The following is a 21652-nucleotide window of genomic DNA, read 5'->3' on the forward strand; positions in this document are numbered from 1 at the left end:
TAACCAGCATAACAACAACAACAACAACAAAAAAGTGGAACAAACCGCCCACCCTGCCAATAACATGTTGGTGGATAAGATGAATAGAAAAAGATACAGAGAGTTGGATGACTATAAAGTGACCCTTGTGAGAGCTGACTTGTAAAACCATCCAAGATGAGAACATTTCAAGCTTCTAAGTATAAAATAACACATTTGCTTAAACCGTTGGCAGAGTTATGACTTTAGGTTCTGTATAAGCCACATTTTTTCTTATCCAACTCGCTAAATCCAATGAAGAAATGTGAACGTGTTTACTAAATAGCAACCCCCAGCCTCCCCAACTCATGACTCAAGTGCTGCAGCTGTGTTCCCATGGCAACGTGCCGCAGAAGTGAGACAAGCAATGAGCCAAGGTAGAGCAAAAAGATACATTGTGTGACACTGCTTAAAAAAGGCAGATCTTTCTTATCTCACGCTCCCGTTCCATCCCTCCATTACTGTCACTCTCTAGTCTCTCACGTCCATCAGTCGGAGCAACGGAGGCTCAGACACAGTGTTTTCGTAACTGGCGGTCAAACTATGTGTAAAACGGGCCCACAAAGTAGCTACTAAAAAACGTACGATACTGATGTTATGTATGGAGGTTTTATTTGTGTTGAGCGAGAAGTGATGAGAAGACTCTCTTGGAGAAAGAACATCATGTTTCTGTCTCTCACAGAGGAACTTTGAAATTCACTTTGAAAATAGAGACCATGGTAGAGGAGAAAAGATGAATAAATTATGGCGTGAATAAATGAACACATGCTGGGATGAGTAGCAGAGGCTGTAGACTACATGCTTCAGCTGTGGTCAAAAACTCACTCGATCACTTGTTCATTCTGTTATCATCCATTCAACAAGCATGTCCTTCTCAGATTCAGTACACTTGCAAATTTTAAGTATCAAGTCCATTTCACACCACTCGCTCCCCATCTGTCTGAATTTGCGCTGAGTGCTTGTTTTTCTCTTTAAGAAACATGGTACTGAGGACCGGTTCTGGTGTACAGAAAACCTGACAACTACATAAGTAGACAAGAAACTCACATCCATTACCCAAGACGAGAGTCATAGGAGGGGATGAAAAGGATTTAGCTAGCTCTACTTGCTCATTGCTTATTGCAGGATGATCAGTAGCACATTCCATCTGGCACTGTTAAATTCACACCAATGTTTCATCATAAAACTTAATAGCTATGCTAAGTTTGGTCTTTAATGAATGCTGTTAGTTGTCAGAAGAATGGGAAGACATAATTAGCAATGAGCAAAGACACACAAGACAAGCTAGTGCATCTGAAAAATTAAGGGAACAAGCTAAGACGTCTGATGTGTGAATATCATCATCTGAGAACGGGAGAATCAGAAAAATTGGTTCAGATGTTTTTGATTATATTAAAAAGTAAGCAGAAGCTGAATGCGTTTGTTTCTAGAGGACCACATGGGAGTGTGCAGGGTCTGTGTAAAAGAGAAAAATGGTAAAGAAAACAAACAAAACACTTTTGATTTTAAGGTCGAGGGCCCTCGCATCAGGGTGATCATATTTGGAGGTCCGTGGCATCATGGATTGAAACCCGTTCTAGAGAACGTATATCACAGTGTAATTGTTGAAATAGGCTACCATGTCAAAACAGCATTCATTCTACAAATGGATATATAGTTAGCAGATGTCTGGAGGTTATCAGGGTCTTTACGTAACGTGTGTGACCCTGACCCATAAGGTTAATTTGTTCCTCATTCCACTTCATGCTTCTTCAAGCAGCTTTAGCATCACCAAGTTTCAATGTACAAGTGCTGCCATCAAGTGGTGAGCAGAAGTAATCAATCAATCAGTCTTACAGTATGATATGGTTTCCCTAAACTGAAACGATTTCCATCTTTGCCCCTGCCATCTGTCAGTTGACGACTCTTTTCTCCAGACAATCCGTGTTCAAGCTGTGAATTAACTATGGATGTAATTTTCAGCAGGCAAACACAGCCACGCGGCACCTGCCGTCAGTGGTGACACATTTCCTGTAGGCCTAAGTGTTTTCTGCAGATGCTGAACACATCGAAATGTTGTAGGTTGCTTGCTTCTCATATGCAAATGTAGCAGACGCATAACATATGACCAAACTACTTAAGTAATTAATTGGTGAAATATTAATAGTAACATAAATACACAAAACTAAAATAGTGAGTAGCAGAATCAGGTGTGCTATCATACATTAACACATGTTATGCAACAAAAACGCCTATGTTGCTCAGCAAGTATTTATTGTAGTACATAACGTGCAACAGTTCTATGATGTGCAGGATGCAGTCTGAAATAAAGAACAACTTGAGTTAGACACATATGGCCTATGATGCTCAATGTAACTAACTCTGTAACAGGCTTTAGATAGCCTACACAATATCTAGTAAATGAAGAGTAAACATTAGACACTTAAATGGTCAAATATTTGGAATGCAGAAGATTCAGAGACTAATATAAAAGTGGTTACATGAGCTTCTCAAAGAAGAAAATAAAAAGTTCTGCACCCTGAGATACTGTAATAATGCCACTAGAGGGCATTACTCCTTTTTGTTTGAATATTCCAATGCATACGTTTCACAACGGTACTTTCCACAAAAGGTAGCCTACAACATGGGGCCTGAAACTCTTAAAAAAAAAAAAAAAAAAAAAAAAAAAAAAAAAATATATATATATATATATATATATATATATATATATATATATATATATATATATATATATATTTGTCAGATACATTTTGGACATGGCTATGTCCAAAAAAAGGCCAGGCCAGTTTAGTTAAATAGAACGACAGTACATAGGCCTATAAATAATAAAATGTTTACAAATTGTTGTTTTAATCTAAATTAAGATGAGCTAGCTATTTGCGACCAAATGTTGATACATTCAACAACTCATAAAAAATTAACATTATTATGTATTTAATTGGCAATAAAAATGTGTTCATATTTTAAATTAGTTCTTAATACAATGAATTTAATATCAATTCTGTTTATGTGCCAGCCAGTAAAGTTTTTTTTATTTTATTTTTTTATGTAGGCTACCAGTAATGTGAAATTTAGACTATGGATAATGCGTAAATATTTGAAATATAAATCACACACACACAAAAATTAACGTAGCCTAATAAAAATACATAGGAAAAATTACATAAGTTCAAGTTCTCTCTCTCTCTCTCTCTCTCTCTATATATATATATATATATATATATATATATATATACACACACACACATCATTCTGGGTCTGGTTTAGTGCTCCTGTTTACAGCGTAATAATAATAAACATACACCAATCTGGCAACCCAGTGTTTTCACTTTCAATAATTCGTGACTACGGAAGCCCGTGCGCACGTTTCCAGACACAAAAATGCAATTGGAAATGTAGCTCACCGGGGTAATGTAAGGACATCTATAGGGTCACCATGTGACGTCACGCGTTCGTATAGTTTTCCCTGTAGTTTACAACACATAGATGTTGGCTATATGACCTGCAGATGGTGCGGGCAATTTTACATGGACTATTCGAGACAACAGTGAGTATGTCATGCTTCCCATATACAATTTCTTGATGAGCATTTGCAATCAAGAATCGCCCACAAGCCTCATTTGAATATTTGTAGGGATTATTTTATATCGAGCTGTTAAAATGAAACATAGAGGATTTTCGGATCTTATTATAATTAAGAAATATGCGAAGAAATATTAAAAGCAAATGAACCGAACTTAAAGGCTAAGTTACCCATTTCAGGACGCAGTCAAACACCCCAACACTAAACGTTGCTTCAATATAAGCACACTTTATTTGATGTTAACGTTTCCTCGCAGTGTGCTGTTCTCAGTTCATGGCGTTCTCCGCGAGCTCTACATTGGAGATCTGTGTGGCGAGACGTAGAGGCATGGCCTACTTTTTGCGCACACGTATGGAAACGAGGCGGTGGCTCTTTTCGCTGTTGCTGTGCCCAGCCTATGCGCAAATACATCTCGACGCTGGATAGGTCTCCTGGCATTGAGGCTGCGCCTGTGATGATCATGCGATTGAGTGACGATGGGGAGTCATGTCTAGTCTATGCATGATCAGTGGCTCTGCGCTCCGGATCCCGCTGGAAAAAGAGTTCGGGCTCGATGGCTCTGCGATCGACTTCGCGCCTATGCCCACAATGAATGGCTGTTTCCAGCGCGAGACAGACGAGGCGAGAGAGTGAAGGAGAGCGAGCGCGTCGGACTCCATTGAAACACTTTGAAACGGCCTCCAGCTAGGGGTGAGTATCCTGCCTTCAAATCCCCGCAGCAGGTCATGTGAGGTTGCGTGACACGCGAGGACGGCGCGCGAGCGGCTGTCCTGGCATTTTGGTTGAAATAGGATGGCGCTGAGATGTTTGGGGGGCATTGTTTTGGGGAAGGTGTGCGGTGGGGGATGGGCGCAGACTATTGGTACCAACAAAAAGTTTAACCACTTCACCGACCTCACTGACATGGCTGAACGCGCGTGCTGGCAGATGTTCCGGAGTCAGATCTGGCTAATTTAAAAACCCGATTTCCGGGATCTCTTTAATCTGTTAACCGAAAGGCTCCTATTTGTGAATTTAGTTTGAAGATACCACTTTGAGCGTGATTGATGTTGTTGTGGCGACGACGAGTTGTTCAATCATTTTCTTATTGGCGGAGTCTAGCTGACCCCCTCTGCTGTCAGCGCTGGTTCAGTCTGGCTCGCCCCCAGTTCGTGCATTTGTCCCGGGATGACCTGTTGATGTCTGTGAAATAAGATATAAGGTGGGGTATCCGAACTAGCGCGCAAATCGCCATGGAACATTAACTTTGAAATGCTATGGACTGAAAAGTATGCACTTGGGTATTAAGGATGCTAAAAACCGGCTGCTCATTCAGTCGTTCGAGATTGTTGAATGTTGCCGTCGTAATTGAGTGGGGTGGAGAACGGGGCGAACACTCATTTCAGCGGTGCCGCGCACGAGACGGACCCGTCTAGGCCCGAGAATGTAGGCACGCTCGCTCTCGGTGCGGTACATTGGCAAAGACGGGACAAGAGCGGCAAACTTGCTCGTTTCGCGCGGCCCTCTGTGCGTCGTTGCGTTTCCCTCCCCTGCGTTATTGCTCGCTCGCAAGTAGGTGCTGCATTTCTCACAGAGTGGCTCATAGTGGGCGCTTTTGCCATCGTTCTTCACCCCCCTTCACGGCCCGTGCCAGTGGAGAACTGCGGACGGACGGGCAGATTGACTGACACACGGTTAGCCTGCCGCCGACACAGCCTCATAACACTGCTGTACTGGCAGGGCTGGCGGCCAAAGGTTTGCTCATTATTTACTTATATTCTACTGAACTGTTCAGCATTGCTGAATTAGTGTTAGTTTATGCACCGTCGTATGTTCAGTGGCTGCGTCTGCACTTCCATCACACAAGCTTGACATCACAGTATTAGATAGGATTCTAAAGCTGTGCTGTTTTCTTCGTAGTGTATCAGTGGTTCTCGACTGGGGTCCCAAGTCCCACTAGGGCACTTGGTAAACTTGCTAAGGGGCCCACAATCATATTAAATTTGAGTGTTATTTTAACAATAAAAATGCCAAATCTACTAATAACATGTAATCTAATATACATCTAAATGTATAAATAGTGTAACATGCATCAAATTACTGTAATGGAAAATCAGGGACTTCACATTTTGCTGAGCTTTCACTCAGTCATGTTTTGTGTGTGTGCAGCATACAACCTTGAACAACAAAATATACTTTCATTATTTGGCCCTTTTCAACAATTGTATTTAAAATGTCTGTGGTGGCATTTGTTTAATTCTTTGGTGATGTTTGTCTGCTATGTTTCATTTCAAAAAGTTGTAGGCTAGTTGAGCAGAGAAATTCTTCAGCACCAAAGAAACAAATATTTGCTTAAAGAAGGTACAATGTGTTAAAACATGTTATCTCCAAAATCTTTTTTGTAGATCAAGTTTTTTTTTTTTTACTGGTTAAGTAAATATAATAATAATAATAATGACAGTTAATTATTTTAATATATTTACAGCCACAGTTTCTGTTAACAAAAAGGTTACAAGCACCTTTGATTTTAAGAGATCTTGAAGTTACAAGGGTTGAGAACCACTGACATTCAGTTCGAAATCACTTTTTCCAAAAAAAAACAAAAACTGCCTAAAAGGGTCCCAGTTGACCTGGATGTACATACTAGTTAAGGTATAGAATCTGTCATTGAGAATACGTTTATGAAATTTGAATTTCATGAGTATACTTCATTATTCATTACTAAATTAAGATTGAAGTTCTAAGATTATTTTATTTAGGCCTAGGAGTTTTTAGACTCCAAAACTCAATTGGTTGCATGTTGAAAGTTTCATTCAGGCAGTTTGAGTTGTGAGGACAGTCTTTAAAATGTTGTGCCCCCCTCTCTCACACACCATGATAACTATACCTAAGGTGTCCCTCTCCTCCCCCACCCCAAGGGAAAGCTTCTTAAATAAACCCTGGGCCTCTCAGTGTGTATGTGTGCCACAGCTCTCTGGCCAACTGTAAACAAGCCGTTTTGTCTGATGTCTATGGCTTGTGTGTGTGCATGCAAGGGAGGGGGGAGCAAGCCTGAAGTCAGACAAAGAGGGTACTTCTTTTACCACGAACGTCCTGTTAGTTCTGTGTGATCAGATCAGATTCAGTGATTTTTAATGGGATGGCTTGTGTGGGAAACATGTGCCCAGATGTTTTGCCTACCACTGTTTAATCTTAATGTGTGAAGTATATCACATCACAGTGTTATTCTGCCGTGTTTGTTTAGCTGACATTATTTGAGGGCTGTTTTTTACTTCACCAAATGATTGCTGAACAATAAGCCACCATTTTTCTTTTGATGGAAAAATGTCAATCTGTACCTTAGCAGAAAGTTCTGCTTCTCTTTCTGCTGACTCGCAAAAAGTATCAAAAAGTAACACCCCCCCCCCCCCCCCAAACACACACAAACAAATATAAGTGTATTTGTTGCTTCAAAATGTAACAGACCACAGTTTATAATTTTAAAGTAGAAAGTTCAGGATATATTGAATTTCCCCAGCAGCACGGCTGTGAGCTGTAATGATGGCTTTGCTCATGGTGTCACATTTAGCAGTAATAAGACTGACTGCAGTGTCAGTCAAAGCCCATTGTTTTCCACCCTCTTCCTCAACTATGACCTCAATCACTGGTTTAGTATCTCTCTCGCACTCTCTCCCTCCCCTGATGTAGTACTGTAAAGAGTGCCATTTTATCTCTGTCTCAGCTGAATCACCATCTCATTCAGATTAGCAGTCACATCCTGCTCACTGGATTTTAGAGGCGGCTCGCCAACCCCCATATTATTTTTCAGAGTTCGCATGTTTTAGGCCAGTCTGCTAAACGTGCCTACAGGCTCATCCCTGGGGTCTTATACATTTCACCACCTTTTTAATGTATCAGTCTTTTGCCAATAACCATTTGTTTCTCTGCAATAAATTATGTTAGATTTAGTGGATTTTACTGCTTCAAAAGCAAATGACGGTTGCAATTAGTCTTAAGGGATGAACTACTGTGCTGCTGAGAGAATGCTGCTGACAAAGATCTCTTTCTTTCTCTTCCATCTGTCTTTCCCTCCTTCTGTTCCTCTGGTGCCGCTCAGATTTCTCTGGTGGAGCTGGCCATAGCGCCATGGCTCAGACCCTTCAGATGGCGATCCCAAACTTCGGCAACAATGTCCTGGAGTGTTTAAACGAGCAGCGGCTACAGGGCCTGTACTGCGACGTGTCTGTGGTGGTGAAAGGACACACCTTTAAAGCTCACCGCGCCGTGCTGGCAGCCAGCAGCTCCTACTTCCGTGACCTTTTCAACAGCAGCGCGGGCAGCAAAACCCCTACGGTGGTGGAGTTGCCCCCGGCCGTACAGCCGCAGAGCTTTCAGCAGATCCTGGCTTTCTGCTACACCGGCCGCCTCAGCATGAACGTCGGAGACCAGTTTCTGCTCATGTACACGGCTGGCTTTCTCCAGATCCAGCAGATCATGGAGAAGGGCACAGAGTTCTTCTTGAAGGTCAGCTCGCCCAGCTGCGACTCACAGGGCCTCCATACCGAAGAAACTCCTCCATCGGAGCCTCAGAGTCCCGTCACCCAGACGGCGGCAGGGGCCTCGGCAAATGGAGGCGGCGCAGCCAGTCGGCCCACTTCCTGCTTGACTCCGTTGCCCCTGGTGTCTCGGGTGAAGACAGAGCAACCGGAGGCTTCGCCCTATTCTGTGGTGTGTGCGCCGGTGGCCAAGCGGCTCTGGGAAGGAAGCAATCGGGAAGGCGGCGGAAGCTCGGGCACAGCCGGAGGAGGAGGGATGAGGAAGGCGGCCCGCTTTTCCCAAGAGATGGCACGTGGTAGCGCCATCCAGCAGCAAAGTAGCATGGGACTTGGTATGGGTCTAGGAATGGGCCAGGGGGGTCACAGTGGCGGCGGCAGCACCAATGGCAACGGCACGAGCAGTGCCACTCCTGAAGGCACCAGCCCCGGTACATTGAGTGCCTATGCCAGCGATTCCCCCATCTCTTACCATGATGATGAGGAAGAGGAAGAGGCAGTGGACGATGGCACTGAAGAGCAGTACAGGCAGATCTGCAACATGTACACCATGTACAGCATGTTAAACGTGGGAGCTACAGGTGAGTCCACAGCTCTGCTGCATGAAATTAAACTCTTAAAATTATTTATATAATTGACTCAGTCATTATTTATAATCATTTGCTCTACCTCATGTTGTTCCAAACCTGTATGATGACTTTTTCTTCCATGGAAAAGAACAGGTGAAATTTTAATAATGTACTCGTAGTCTTTTCCATGCAATTACAATGAATGTGAAATGGAGCTTTCAGAATTAAAAATTAGAGCCCGACCGATTTATCGGTCTGCCGATTTTATCGGCCGGTATGAGCCTGTCGCAGGTATATCGATATCGGCGTATATGCTGCGATATGATTTTTTTTTACAGAACATTTAACGCGGATAAAATGCTTGTAAATTGTGTAACTACGTAGTTTGTCCAGCTCCATTGTTTGCTAATGGTGATCCATGTCAATGTAGTGACACCAGTCACTTCAGTAAAAGGGGGTCTCTACTTCAGACATGGTGTAAGATACGCGCACACATTAGCTTCCACTCCACTGGTAAGGTATGAAACATGGCTAGCTATATAATGTAGCAATCAAGTATGATAAGCTCGTTGTGAGAGTAGACGGGGACATTGTTTATTTACTTTATAGCATTGCGTCTCACCAGGTGAGAACGTAGCGTTAGATCACCATTAAACAGACTCATGCCACCACCGAACTGGTACTAGTAAGCAACTTATCGTTAAGACACCTTAACGAACATCGTCTGCTGCTGCCTGAACAAGACACCGGACGCGACAAAATGCAGTTGAACCCATTATAATCAGTGATGTGGTCTACACTGGATGGGGCGTAAAAAAAAATCTCAGACAGTAAACCGATGCCTCGTTCTGCTTTGTAACGGGCGCTTTTTCGTGTGAAACAGCGGCCACGTCCGGTGTAGAGACAGTGTTAAAGCTCATAACATATAATGCTACGTTATAGGGAAATTTTGCATAAAGAGTAGCCTTGTTTCACATTTAGTACATTTTGCTGACTACTTATGTACAAGTACTTTTATACTATTTTAAATATGTAATTAAACACAGTTTCATTATGGTAATATTACTTGTACTTTAATAAAAATATCTGAGTTCTTCCTCCACTGGTAGAGACTAGAGGAAGTAAGACTAATAATAGAAGATGATAAGGTTTTGCCAGTGACACTTTTTATATATTTATTGATAGAAGTTATTTTATTTAACGTGACTAAATTAAAAGACAAGTCATTAGTGAAGATTATGAAAAGTGAAGAGTATGCAACAGTATTTAGAATATAATATAGAATAGAACATGCAATGCAAACTAGTTTGGTTACAGCTCAAATGTATCATTCTCATTCTATCATTCACCCTCCCTCAATTACATATCTTTGTCACACAAGTGTTTGATCACCACATTTGAGTGATCATTGCAAAACATGTGATTATATATATTCTATTTATGTATACTGTGTAGTCTATATACTGTACTACTCAAAAGTTATCTGGTGACATATGTAGTTGATTGCAAATCCCACATCTGAGTTCAATTCAATCAACAACCAATGGATAGAATCAAGTTCTTGCCATACATTTCCTTTTTTCGCTAATCTGTTACATTCCGATGTACATCACAATAAGTTGTTTTTTCCGCAACTATTATTTATTCAGACTTTCCCTCTCGTGAGCTGTTTACAGTTGAGCTCATTGGGTCAGTCGGATTCATGAATGAATACTAACTTGGATTGGTTAAATGCAGACAAATTCTAAGAATGGGTTACCATATTTGGCCTTCCCATGTCACTTTCACTTTTGTTCACTTTAATTTTAAGCCAGTTTTGTGAACTGTATCAACTGATTCTTTGAAAAGATGTGACTAACATCACTACTTCTCTCATCAACTCATTTTCACTGAATAATGACACAAAAAGCCAGCTCCAGTCCCTGTTCATGATTGCATGGAAAGAAAACGACCAGAACATGGTTAAAATGTTGTTTTCTGTGTTCCACTGAAGAAAAAAAGAAGTCATGGAGGTTTGATGATGACAGAATTTTCATTTAAGTTTTAAAATAGCACTTCCCACACCAGCACTTGCTTTGATCCTGTATGTGTTGTAATGTATACAGGCTCCTGCTTTTTTTGGCTTCCATTTTAACAAGTTAACTATTGTCTACTCTCTATTGTGTTTCTTAAGTAGGAATATCATCATAGCTAAATTCACACTTTTTGTTAAAATGCTTCAACTGTTTGGAGCTCATGAATATTTTATCAGAAAGTCTTATCTTCTCTCAGACGGCATGAACACTGAATGTGTTCTGATGCCTTTGGATTTCACAGGTCTTTTATTAGTCTCAGTCCCAAGAGGTCTGTATTATCTGTCTGTTTTTCAGTCAAAAGACATGAGTGCTGCTTTAATCTTCACAACTGTCTAGACAGCGTGTGTTGAGATCACGTTTTTGTCTTCACACTTTCTCTACTCTCCATAAACTTCCTTTCTCTTCTTCTTTTTTTCTCGTCTTCAGCAGGTGAGCGTGTGGAGGCCCTCCCGGACCACTCAGAGACGCGGCCTAGGATGCGCGGCCGACAGGATCTCGCCTCTCTCCCTGCAGAGCTCATCGCTCAGATCGGCAACCGCTGTCATCCCAAACTTTACGAGGAAGGTGACCCTGCAGAGAAACTGGAGCTAGTTTCAGGTCTGAGTCTGATTATTGTACCTGTTCCTTAAGAAAACGCAACCGATGAACCAAAACATCTTGAGTGAGAGGTGTATTATAGTGGGATAAATCATTCTTTTGTTGCTCAAGCAGTCGTCATATCACCCTGTATGCACTGTAAGAAAACATCTGCTGAGAAAATAATATTAATCTATAGAAGAGACAAATAGGGAGTAAAACCAGCATCATACAACTTGAGTCATGTTCAATAGCCAATGAAAAGCAAATGATCTCTGGTGGTGATTGATAGGTCAATCCGTGTTTGGAGAAGCCATGTTTTGGTATTGTGGTGTAGAACTGGTTTTGTTGAGTGACTAAGGTAATGGAGGCTTTTATGAGCTGTAAAGCGTGGCCTTAAGTGACTCTGAGCTGTCCGACTGGAACTGTTCAGTACACATAATAGAGGAATTCCACTAATCACTGAAACATTATTTAAACAGCAATCGCATTTATAAACATGCAGCTCAAAGTGCTTTACAAATACGATAAAAGAAAGCGTTCGAACAAGACCAGACATGAAGCAACATAAAGTGGAAAATGAAATGAGGAATTGAAACAAGACGAGAGGACAAACTCTAAAAAGGTCTTTGGGAAAAATGTCATCAGAAAGTCATTAAATGATGAACAAATACGGAGCGCTGGAGGAGTGAACAGGAAAAATGGAAATGAGACAAATGTTTAATTAAGAGCATGATGGAAAATGAGCTTTTGAATGATTTTCAAATGTTGTTTTAGTAACCCCGCCCCCGCCCATCCAATGGAGGCAGGTTTTGTTTTTTGAATTATAATGATTGACGACTGTTTTGACTTTTCATCTATAGTCCTGTACAACTTGAAGATCAGACACAAACAGCCAGTCAATCTTATAAGTGGTGTATATACAGTGTAACATCTAGAAAACATGATTCAGTATAATGTAAATGCATTTACTCTAATGAACTCAATTCCAGGTTTTAAATGTGAATGGTATTTATTAGACCTTTAGAACCCACCGTGTGTGTATGTATATATATATAACCATTCAAAAGTTTGGGTCAATGAGATTTTTTTTATGTAAGAAATGAATTCTTATTTTCAGCAAGGACACTTTGAATTGACCAAAAGTGACGAAAGACAGAAATTACACAATAAATTAGAAAAACATTAAATAATAAATTACATTTAAAAATATATTTAAATAGATAAGTTATTTAAAAAATAAAATAAATTATATTTTACAATTGTAGTTTTGATCAAATTAATGCAGCCTTGGTGAGCATTTTGTTTCAAAAACAAAAATTCTCCAAAACAGCAGCATGTGTATATTATAGTATGAAAGAAATTCTTTCATACACGTTTGATATTGCCAATTTACTCTTTATTTAGAGCCAATCGATTTAGTTCTTGAGTTATTTGTGTTAAAGTGCTGCTATTGTTTGACAGTCACTGTAGAATCTATATATAAAAAAAAATGCTGTTCAATCCATGATAGATTGAAAACTAGTAGCTGGTGACTGGCTGAGTCAATTTGAGTAAAATGAGTAAATTCTTATTTTAAATAAGAATTAAAAAAATGAAGAGATTAATAAATCAAATGCAGCTAGATATGATTTATTTATATAGTATTCTGTGTTTGAAAAGTTATTGCATTAGAAACTGCAGTAAAGTCAGAGCTTAAACTTCACAAGTCACAGTCAGTACTAACGCATGAATGATCTTTAGCGCTATAAGGAGAGCTGAATTTCTTTCTGAGCTTTGTGTGATTTAGTATTCATTCGTTTAGTATTCATTTTTGGGATTTGAATGCATTCATGCAAATCGATGAGTCATAAAGCATTTGTCAGTCTTTCAATATGTATCTGCTTGTATATCTTGAGTACATTCATATGAATTAAGTTTCCCACCTTTTAAGCGAGATTCATGTATGTGGTCCACAGGCACCAGCGTGTACATTTCACGAGCTCAGCTGATGAACTGTCACGTCAGTGCAGGGACCAGGCACAAAGTCCTTCTAAGGAGGCTTCTGGCTGCTTTCTTCGATAGGTAAGTCTGAGAAACATTAAAGATGTCTTCCATAATAGTGAAAGTGTAAGGCCTCTAACTTTCCTGTTTCTGTTTGACACATAGGAGCACTCTGGCCAACAGTTGTGGAACTGGCATCCGTTCCTCCACCAATGACCCCAGCCGTAAGCCGCTGGACAGCCGCGTGTTGCACGCTGTTAAGTGTGAGTTCTTGAACTTGTACACCTCAGATACTCAGAGCACCTCATTTGGGTACCTATGAAGGCCTGTTACACAAAGTACGATAACTATAACGTTCACAACAGATTAATTTAAATATGAACACATTTTGAAACCTGATGAACAAAAATTACTTGATCAATCACAAACTTGCTTATTTGATAAGTAACAGAAATAGTACAGAACTTTAAATATATATGAAGCAATTTTCCATAAAATTTTTCAAAATCCAACAAGTTTGTTTTCAGGTTTGGATTAGACTTTGAATAACAGATTTTCAATGTGACCCTACTAAACCCCACTACGTGTGAACAGAGTTTGCACATCACCGTCATTGTGGAATGCTTATCAGGATGTGATGCGAAGCGGTCACGCTAGTGATTTGTCAGAGTTGTGGACTTTCGCTGATTTGTGCAGTTTAATTCTCACACTTTGTTAGTATTTTAGCTCCTAAAACAAGCTATGTTAAAATGAAAAATTACCTCACAATGTAGATCAGAAATGCAGGTGTGAGGTGCTTTATCTCTTTCTCATGTGCCAGAGGTTACCCCATAGGTTGCCGACCCCTGAACTATTCTGACCTACTAGCAGTTAGGGCTAATCAGTCTTACTTTTTGGATTCAAATGAGACCAATCTACCTTTTTATGTAACTGACTTAAAAAAAAGTTTTCTTGAAGAAACAAAATTAAAATGACTAAGTTGTAAGACTAGTTTTAGCAGTTTATGTAACCAGCCACAGTACTTTTTGTTTACTGTACATCATGTCTTAGAAGTAAACTTAAAAAAAAACAAAAAAACATGTAAACTTTATTTTGGCTTTGTTTAAAATATTGTGAGATCAGTATTGTGTATTGAACCGAATCACGATACCACTAGAACATTATCATCTATGGGTGTGGATGCTGATGTAATTGTCGTTTTAGTTATTCTTGGTGTGAACGTGCCTTTAGAAATGACTCTAGGGCTGAAACGATTCCTCGAGTTACTCGATTACAAAAATTCCTCGAGGCCAAATATCTGCCTTGAAGCCTCGTTAAATTCCTATACGTGTGGCGCAGGGATTTGTTGTTTCACACAGACCGTTTATTCACACGGACCTGTTCAGGAAGCATATATTTTGAATTTAGTTGGCGCGATGGAGGAGAATAAATATTTAAATAAACGGCAGAAATTGTCTAAAGTGATGGATCATTACACACTTAATACACTTAACTCGCTGAAACAAGGTAACATAGTCTAAGCCTATTGATGTTCGCTGATTTTAATCCCATACTGTATTTGTAGCGATGTCGTGATGCGGTTTGACTAGATATGATTTTTAGCTTTGATGACATTTTTAAGTAGTAAACGTAACTATCACGTTCAATTGCAAGAGAGTATAGCCTAAAAAAAGAACCCCTTCACACACACACACACACACACACACACACACACACACACACACACACACACACACACACATACACACACACACACACACACACCAGTCAGACCAATTGCAGCAATGCATCACATATGCTTAAAGTTTTATGTAGCCACGCAACAATAATTTCAGCATGCATTCACTGTACACACCGGGACGTGATGGAGGAACAAATATTGTATTGCAGTCTTTGCGAGACCTTGTTTGTATTTCACGTCTCCCAAATAGTTACAGACAACAACAAAAAAATTAAAGTCCCCAGCCTGTTGGTTTTTAATAAAGATTCGCAGTACTCATTTTTCAGTTAAAACGCACGGAACAAAAAGTGCGTCAGCTTTTACTGCGTGTTCAACAACAAGTCACGTTACAGCTCTTCTTCAGCGTTAAACTACCAGAATACACAAATATGCTTAGATGCTTAGAGTGGTTATATTATAACATCTTAAAGGAAAATTCACATATGAGATAGCTTTATAACTTGCATTCTATATAACTTATAGTATATAACTTATAACAGATTTAACTGAAATAGACACAAGTTTAATATAACTATTCTGTTAATAAAACACACACACAAAAAAATATCCGATTACTCGATGGATTAAGTGCTAGATTAATCGATTACAAAAAGAATCGATAGCTGCAGCCCTAAATGACTCTCTCCCGTATGTCAACAGTTTACTGCCAGAACTTCGCCACCAGCTTTAAAGAGAGCGAGATGAACGCCATTGCGGCAGACATGTGCACTAACGCTCGGCGCGTGGTGAGGAAGAGCTGGATCCCCAAGCTGAAGCTACTGATGGCAGAGGGCGACGCCTATGCCAATTTCCTTCCTGACAGCATCAAAATGGAAGCGGACGGCCTCAGCGGCGAGCCTACCTTTGAGACTGCAAGCCTGGAGGGTGGCGCTTCGGTGGAGACCGGAGGATCCTCGAGCGAGTCTCTGCAGGGTGTGGGCGGAGACAACGGCACTTTGTTTCAGTGAGCGACCTGGCGAGGAAAGCCCTGCCCCATCCTCTCTGCCGCCCCACCTCCTTCCTGCCTCCCACCCCGCTGCGTGACTCTGGGCTCTGCTGCTTTTGCCTGGGATGGGAAAGGGAGAGTCGGGTAGGAGATTGGAGGAGATAGCACGGTCTAGTGTCGGGAGGAACACGGGGGGTTTATACCAGGGGCGCTATTTTCTTTTCAATCATTTTTGTTTTTGCTGAATAACCCTCTTTTGCACAGAAGATCCCCTTTGCCTCCATGCTCGGCAAGTAAATCTAGTCACCGATGCTATAGGAATACATAATTAGGACCAGGAAAAGTTATTGCGACGGGAGGCCCGATGTTCCCTGATCTCACTCTACTGAATTTGAATGTATTAGTTTGTAGCTACCTGGCTATGTCAGACTAGCCGATTGTATTTGGCCCAGGAGAGAGACAGGAAAAATGCTTGTCATAAGATCTAAAGGAACAGCAGATGGAGAAAGTAGTGAGGGAGGAGAGGAGAAGAAGGTGGCATATTCTGTCTCTCGTTCTGTCTAAAATGGAAAGAATCTGATATCCTCCTCTCCTTCCATTCCTCCCAAAATATATGTGGGATCTTAGTCTGCCACGTTCTTTGTTTTTTATGTCACCATTTTCTCCTTTCCCCTTCTACTTGTTCCACTGTTCGTGATTTTATATGAATTCAGAGTTGATGAAAGAAGATTAAGGACTGTAAAGGATAAAAATATATTTATCTGCTCACACCTTTTGAGCTTGAGAGAGAGGGATTGTTTTAAAATCTCTATTTTTGTTTTTTATTTTCCCCTCAAGAGACACCTTGTTATTGGGCTTTAAATGGAAATAGTGAGAATAATGAGGAATATTTTTGCATAAGGATTATCTTACATTTCAAAGAATGGTGCTTGGCTTGTATCTGGATTACCATCGTTCCCGTAGCAGAATTCGATTGGCCGTTTTGACCAGTGACGCAATTAATACGATAATTTCAACCCCACTGACTTTCAGTTTGCACAACAACAGTTGAAGCATTCTTTAAAATATCTTCTTTTGTGTTCCATACAGTTTAAGAACAACATGAGGGTGAGTAAATTATGACAGAATTGGATAAACTATCCCCTGAAAAGAAAAATTGTGTAGGACATAAAAACGAAATGTTTTTAGCGTGTAAACCTTTTAGCTTTCTTCCCCCATTATCGCACACAAACAGACTTTTACAGCCCAGGGGGAAAGGAGGTTGTGCTTCTTATTGTTAGTCACTTTACTGTCTTAAGGTTTGGGCCTGATTTTGTGTGTGTTTGGGAGTGGAGGAGGGTTTACATTGCCTGTGTCCCAGGAGAGGAGGAGCAGAATGATTAAGTCTCTCCATGTTGCTCATGTCCCTGTTTGGGCAGCTGTGTGTGCATGTGTGCGTGCGTGTGTGTCTGTGCTCGCTTAGGCAAGCATGTGTGTGTCCGCACAAGTCACCATCTGTATACATTCCTTGCACATAGTTGGCACTGTGTATTTGCATGTGGGTGATGTGTTGATTCTGGGATTTAGGGTGTTTGTTTCTGTGTTTATTCATCGGAGGCTTCTCATACGGATGCTTCTTCGGCTGTCTAAAGGTTTGCCATAACCGAGAACTTTTGCATAATCCAGATTTCCATCAGAATTTGAATGGGATTGCATGTGATGTCTTAATGTGCACTCAGGCATGGGTTTTATATGCACATGCCTCACAAAAACAGAAATACGATACTTAAGGCGATTTTAATATTTCATGCCCAAATTGGTAGGCCGCGCGTGTTTGTATAAGTGATGTTTTTTTTTGCATCTGATCTCCTGGGACACATACAGTAGCCGCCCCCTTTCTGAAGAAATGGAACTCTTTGCACCTTTTCGTAGACTGAACTAGAGCCTTTTGCACCTTTTTGTAGAGGAGAGTGGTGGATTGTGCACCTTTTTTTGTAGAGCGTAATCGATGGTTTTTGGACTAAACTTCGTGGATGTGTATGTGTCGGTATCTGGCCCATAACAGGATGCACCCCTGTGTCTGCGGCCAACCATGTTGAATACTGATGTAAATATCGAAGAGACTGTTGAACAGATTTTGACCACGTTTTTAACAGGTCGTTCGTCTTTTTAATTAATGGCTTACATTAGGTCTTTCACCCCTCTTGTTTTAGCTCAATTTGTTTTTCTTTTATTTTCATAACCAAGTCTGGCTTACCTGCTGTTTGTATATCTGAAAATTGTAGTTTTCTTTTGTTTTGTTTTCAGGCTTTAGAGTTGTAGCAAATAAAGTGAACTCCTGGCAAGTTTACGTCTTAAATGCAGTCTGGTTCTGGTCTGACCGGTGACCTATTCCTTTTTTTTTTTTTTTTTTTTGGACCAGAATACAATAATGCCTCTAGTGTAGAAATGTATAACATCCTACGAAATCAACATCTGGGAATTTTGCATGCGTTCATTTCATTCTCTGTTTCATTTCTCCATTCTTTTAGCAGACCACGTGTACTGTATTTACTTTTCAACTACTACTAATTCAAGGTGAAGAGTTGACTTGCCAAGTTTTTTAAGGATACAAAATAGAGTTGTTTGACTGATGATAGAGTACTGAGTATTTTTTAATTTCTTTTTATCGACTAAAGTGCTGGGAGGGTAGGGGCACGGTGAGGGATGAACTGGTGCTATGTGTGCTATTCTTTAGATGTTAAAGGCCTGCTGGGTCACTGGTGCCTTTTCAGGAGGACTGCGGGAGACGGACTCCGTGTGTATCTGGGCATGGAGTGGCTGCGCTCCTCTCTCTGGCTATGACTGTGCCAGTGTTTATGTGTCCTCCATTTTGATGGCACAGATCACATATGCTGCATGCGTCGCTGGAGAGGAACCGCTGTGTCCATGCGCCACCTGCTGTCTGTGTGTTGTTACTGCGGTTTAAATGTACTACTTATTCAACACCAGGGGGTGTCATAACTGAGAAAGATGACTTTTAGTGGCCAAAAAAGATGGCTTTTCTCCTTCTGGGAAGTTGAAGGTGACGTGTGTAATTTTTTTCAATGTTAAAATGCTAAAAGTAAGCCATTTGATGGTTGATTTTTCCCGAAAGGTGTAACACTGTGGCGCTATCAAAAGGTTGCTCTGTTTGTTTGAGCATCACAACCAGCCCGAAAGACGCTGCAATCATTGTTTTTGTGAATTAGTTTCAAGTTACACACTTCACCTTTAAAGGATTATTTTTATTTAGGAAAAAACGTATGTCTCGCCTGGTATGATAGGTTTATTAAGGCAAGTATATAGTGGGAATGAAGGGACCAGTGTTAATCAAAAAAGGCCAGGATGTCCATATCACGTTGCTTATCTGTCTGCTCTCTGTGCCCGAGTAAAGCACCTTTTTCTGGGGTTCGCGTTCATAGACGTGCTCCTCGGCACCTTGCAATTCAGTCTGACTGTGTCACGGAGCACAGAGCAGTTAGAAGGCAGACGCCTGTGAGGGTCTAGAAAGAGCGTGAGAGTTTAACTGCCCATAAGTCTTGTCATTCTTCCTTGTAACAGTTTGTTGGGGGTACTGTGCATTGTAGATCATTGTGAATTAGTAACCTGGTGGATTGCTGACAGCTTGCAAGAGAGAGTATGGAGCTGTGTATTAAAAATGTAACTCTTTTATAAATAGTGACTGTCTCTCCTCTCTGCAAAGGCAGAAACCGGACCCGTCTGTTTTGAAGCAACGGACTCGCTGCATTTTACAGGTTTTCCTTTAGCTTGCAGGTTTTTTTTTTTTTTTTGTCAGTCTAAGCCTCTTTACCCAGAATGCAGCATTGCTATTCCACTCTAAATAGCATAAAAAGATACTCTCACCTCTTCTCTGCGTGTAGCGTTCTCTTCCAGCACACCCCAACACTTTGCTTTCAGTCTTTTCCCTGAAATGAGATGGATTATAACCCAACATTGCAAATGTTTTGGTAAAGTAACGAGTGACAGCTCGACAAATTGAAGTCCGGATATGGTATCACGAATTACAGAGAAATACAGACAGGATGGGTGATGACATCAGCTCGCTTGAACACTCAAAACAACAAACAGGTTGTGAACTTTTTTTTTTTTTACAATGCAGTGTCTCACTTTCTATGACTACATCCCTATACAAATCTATATACTGTATATTACATAGAAGCACTAATGAAGTTTGATTGTTAGTCGTGCACTCTCAGCATGAGTTGTAACCCATACCCAGCTGTGCTCATGCACTGACCCTGTAACGCCAGTGCTCATCCACTCCATTCTGTCTGTGTTCAAAGTGCCAATAACTTTGTGAATCCCTAACTGTGACCCAATATTATCAAAAGTAATTGCACATTAACTACTGTAAAAAAAGAGTAAGAGAAAAGTCAAAGGATACAGCTGAATATCTTAATAAAAGTTTGTAACAAAGATTTTTGTGTTTTTGGCACCTTATTTGATTTATTATTCAAAAGAGAAAAATATGAAATATATGTAAAAAAAATACCCATTGGCAGATCTCTTTTCCAGTTTTAAAGAAGACCTCTTATTTTTCTTTTCTTTTTAAAAAGTGATATTAGGTCTTATTTTCTTATCTTAATATATTGCTTCACAAATAAATGTAATTTGATTTAAGAATTATAGATATTTATATTGGAAAAAGATAAATGTACTGAGCTAGAAAGTGTTTTAATTATTTGCAAAAAGGAATCTTGCAGCCCCTCTGGAAGTCAGGTGAGGACGGACTATGGATGTATAGATTTCAGCGCCTATAAGGATGTATAGATATCAATTAAGTCTTACTTCGAACTAACTCAATGTACTATTTTCCTCTATCAGGCTATACAAGAGTGTCATGTAGACCTTGGGAGGTTATTGAGAGTTTATTAATCCGTAAACTGTAGCTTTACCTGATCACAGAGAAACACTTTGACTTTGTGCAACTCCTTAACAACCTGATCATGTCTGCAATCCAGAGATTGATGTTTGATAGTGCACTTTAACATTTCATTATTATTATTAGTATATCCCATTGAATAGATCAACTGCCTTTTTGATAACCAAAAAAGTATTTTAGCAGATTTTACCATGTATGAACAAAGGAAGTCTGATAGCATATCTCGTCTCACGTGTGTCACCTCTGTAATTTTACAGTTCTTTCGTCCAAAAACTAAATTGAATGTGGACTGAATTTAGAAACTTAATATTTGGCTAAACGACATCAAACAAACATCATAACGTTTGATAAAATGGTGCTGTTATACGTTTTACGCGAAAACAGCTGGATCCACCCGTAAATGGGCAGAGGAAGCTTGACGCGCTCGTGTCGTGTGAGGTTATTGGCTATGACGAATTCTCTTGAAGCAAATAAGGCAATAGGAAGTAGCCGGAACGAGCCCACGCATCATGGGTTTTCCATAGAGCGGACCGACAAGCGGATGTTCCTTTTATGGGCATAAGAGAATGCGGAAGCTAACCATATATCCATGGAAATAAAAGTAGCACATCTATCCCAGGCTAGAAAAATTGCATGGACTTCTTATGCGTTTGTCATTATGTAGTATTTTCCAGTAATTATATAATATATCATTTTAGTTAAAAATGCAATAATTTAAAATAAAATACAGGCTACAATAAAACAATCTCATATATATATATATATATA

At 40.2% G+C, this 21652-nt stretch overlaps 1 protein-coding gene across 7 annotated transcripts; it reads left to right on the forward strand.

The window, feature by feature from the left end:
* Positions 1-3361: 3361 nt before the first annotated feature.
* nacc1a (nucleus accumbens associated 1, BEN and BTB (POZ) domain containing a) lies at positions 3362-20418 on the forward strand. 7 transcript variants are annotated; one of them, XM_077212919.1, is made up of 6 exons: positions 3362-3565; positions 7677-8693; positions 11183-11353; positions 13291-13396; positions 13481-13578; positions 15696-20418. In XM_077212919.1, the coding sequence occupies exons 2-6, from the start codon at positions 7706-7708 to the stop codon at positions 16001-16003; spliced, it is 1671 nt and encodes a 556-aa protein (XP_077069034.1). In that variant the 5' UTR covers positions 3362-3565; positions 7677-7705; the 3' UTR covers positions 16004-20418. The 7 variants fall into 7 exon arrangements, with proteins under 7 accessions (XP_077069034.1, XP_077069038.1, XP_077069033.1 ...); XM_077212923.1 differs by having other exon boundaries at positions 3390-3565; positions 11186-11353; XM_077212918.1 differs by lacking the exon at positions 3362-3565 and adding an exon at positions 3691-5335.
* Positions 20419-21652: the final 1234 nt, after the last annotated feature.

The sequence above is a fragment of the Siphateles boraxobius genome, unplaced genomic scaffold, assembly GCF_051911475.1.
Source record: "Siphateles boraxobius isolate OS27281-9 unplaced genomic scaffold, OSU_SipBor_1 66, whole genome shotgun sequence".
In the NCBI taxonomy this organism is placed as follows: domain Eukaryota; kingdom Metazoa; phylum Chordata; class Actinopteri; order Cypriniformes; family Leuciscidae; genus Siphateles; species Siphateles boraxobius.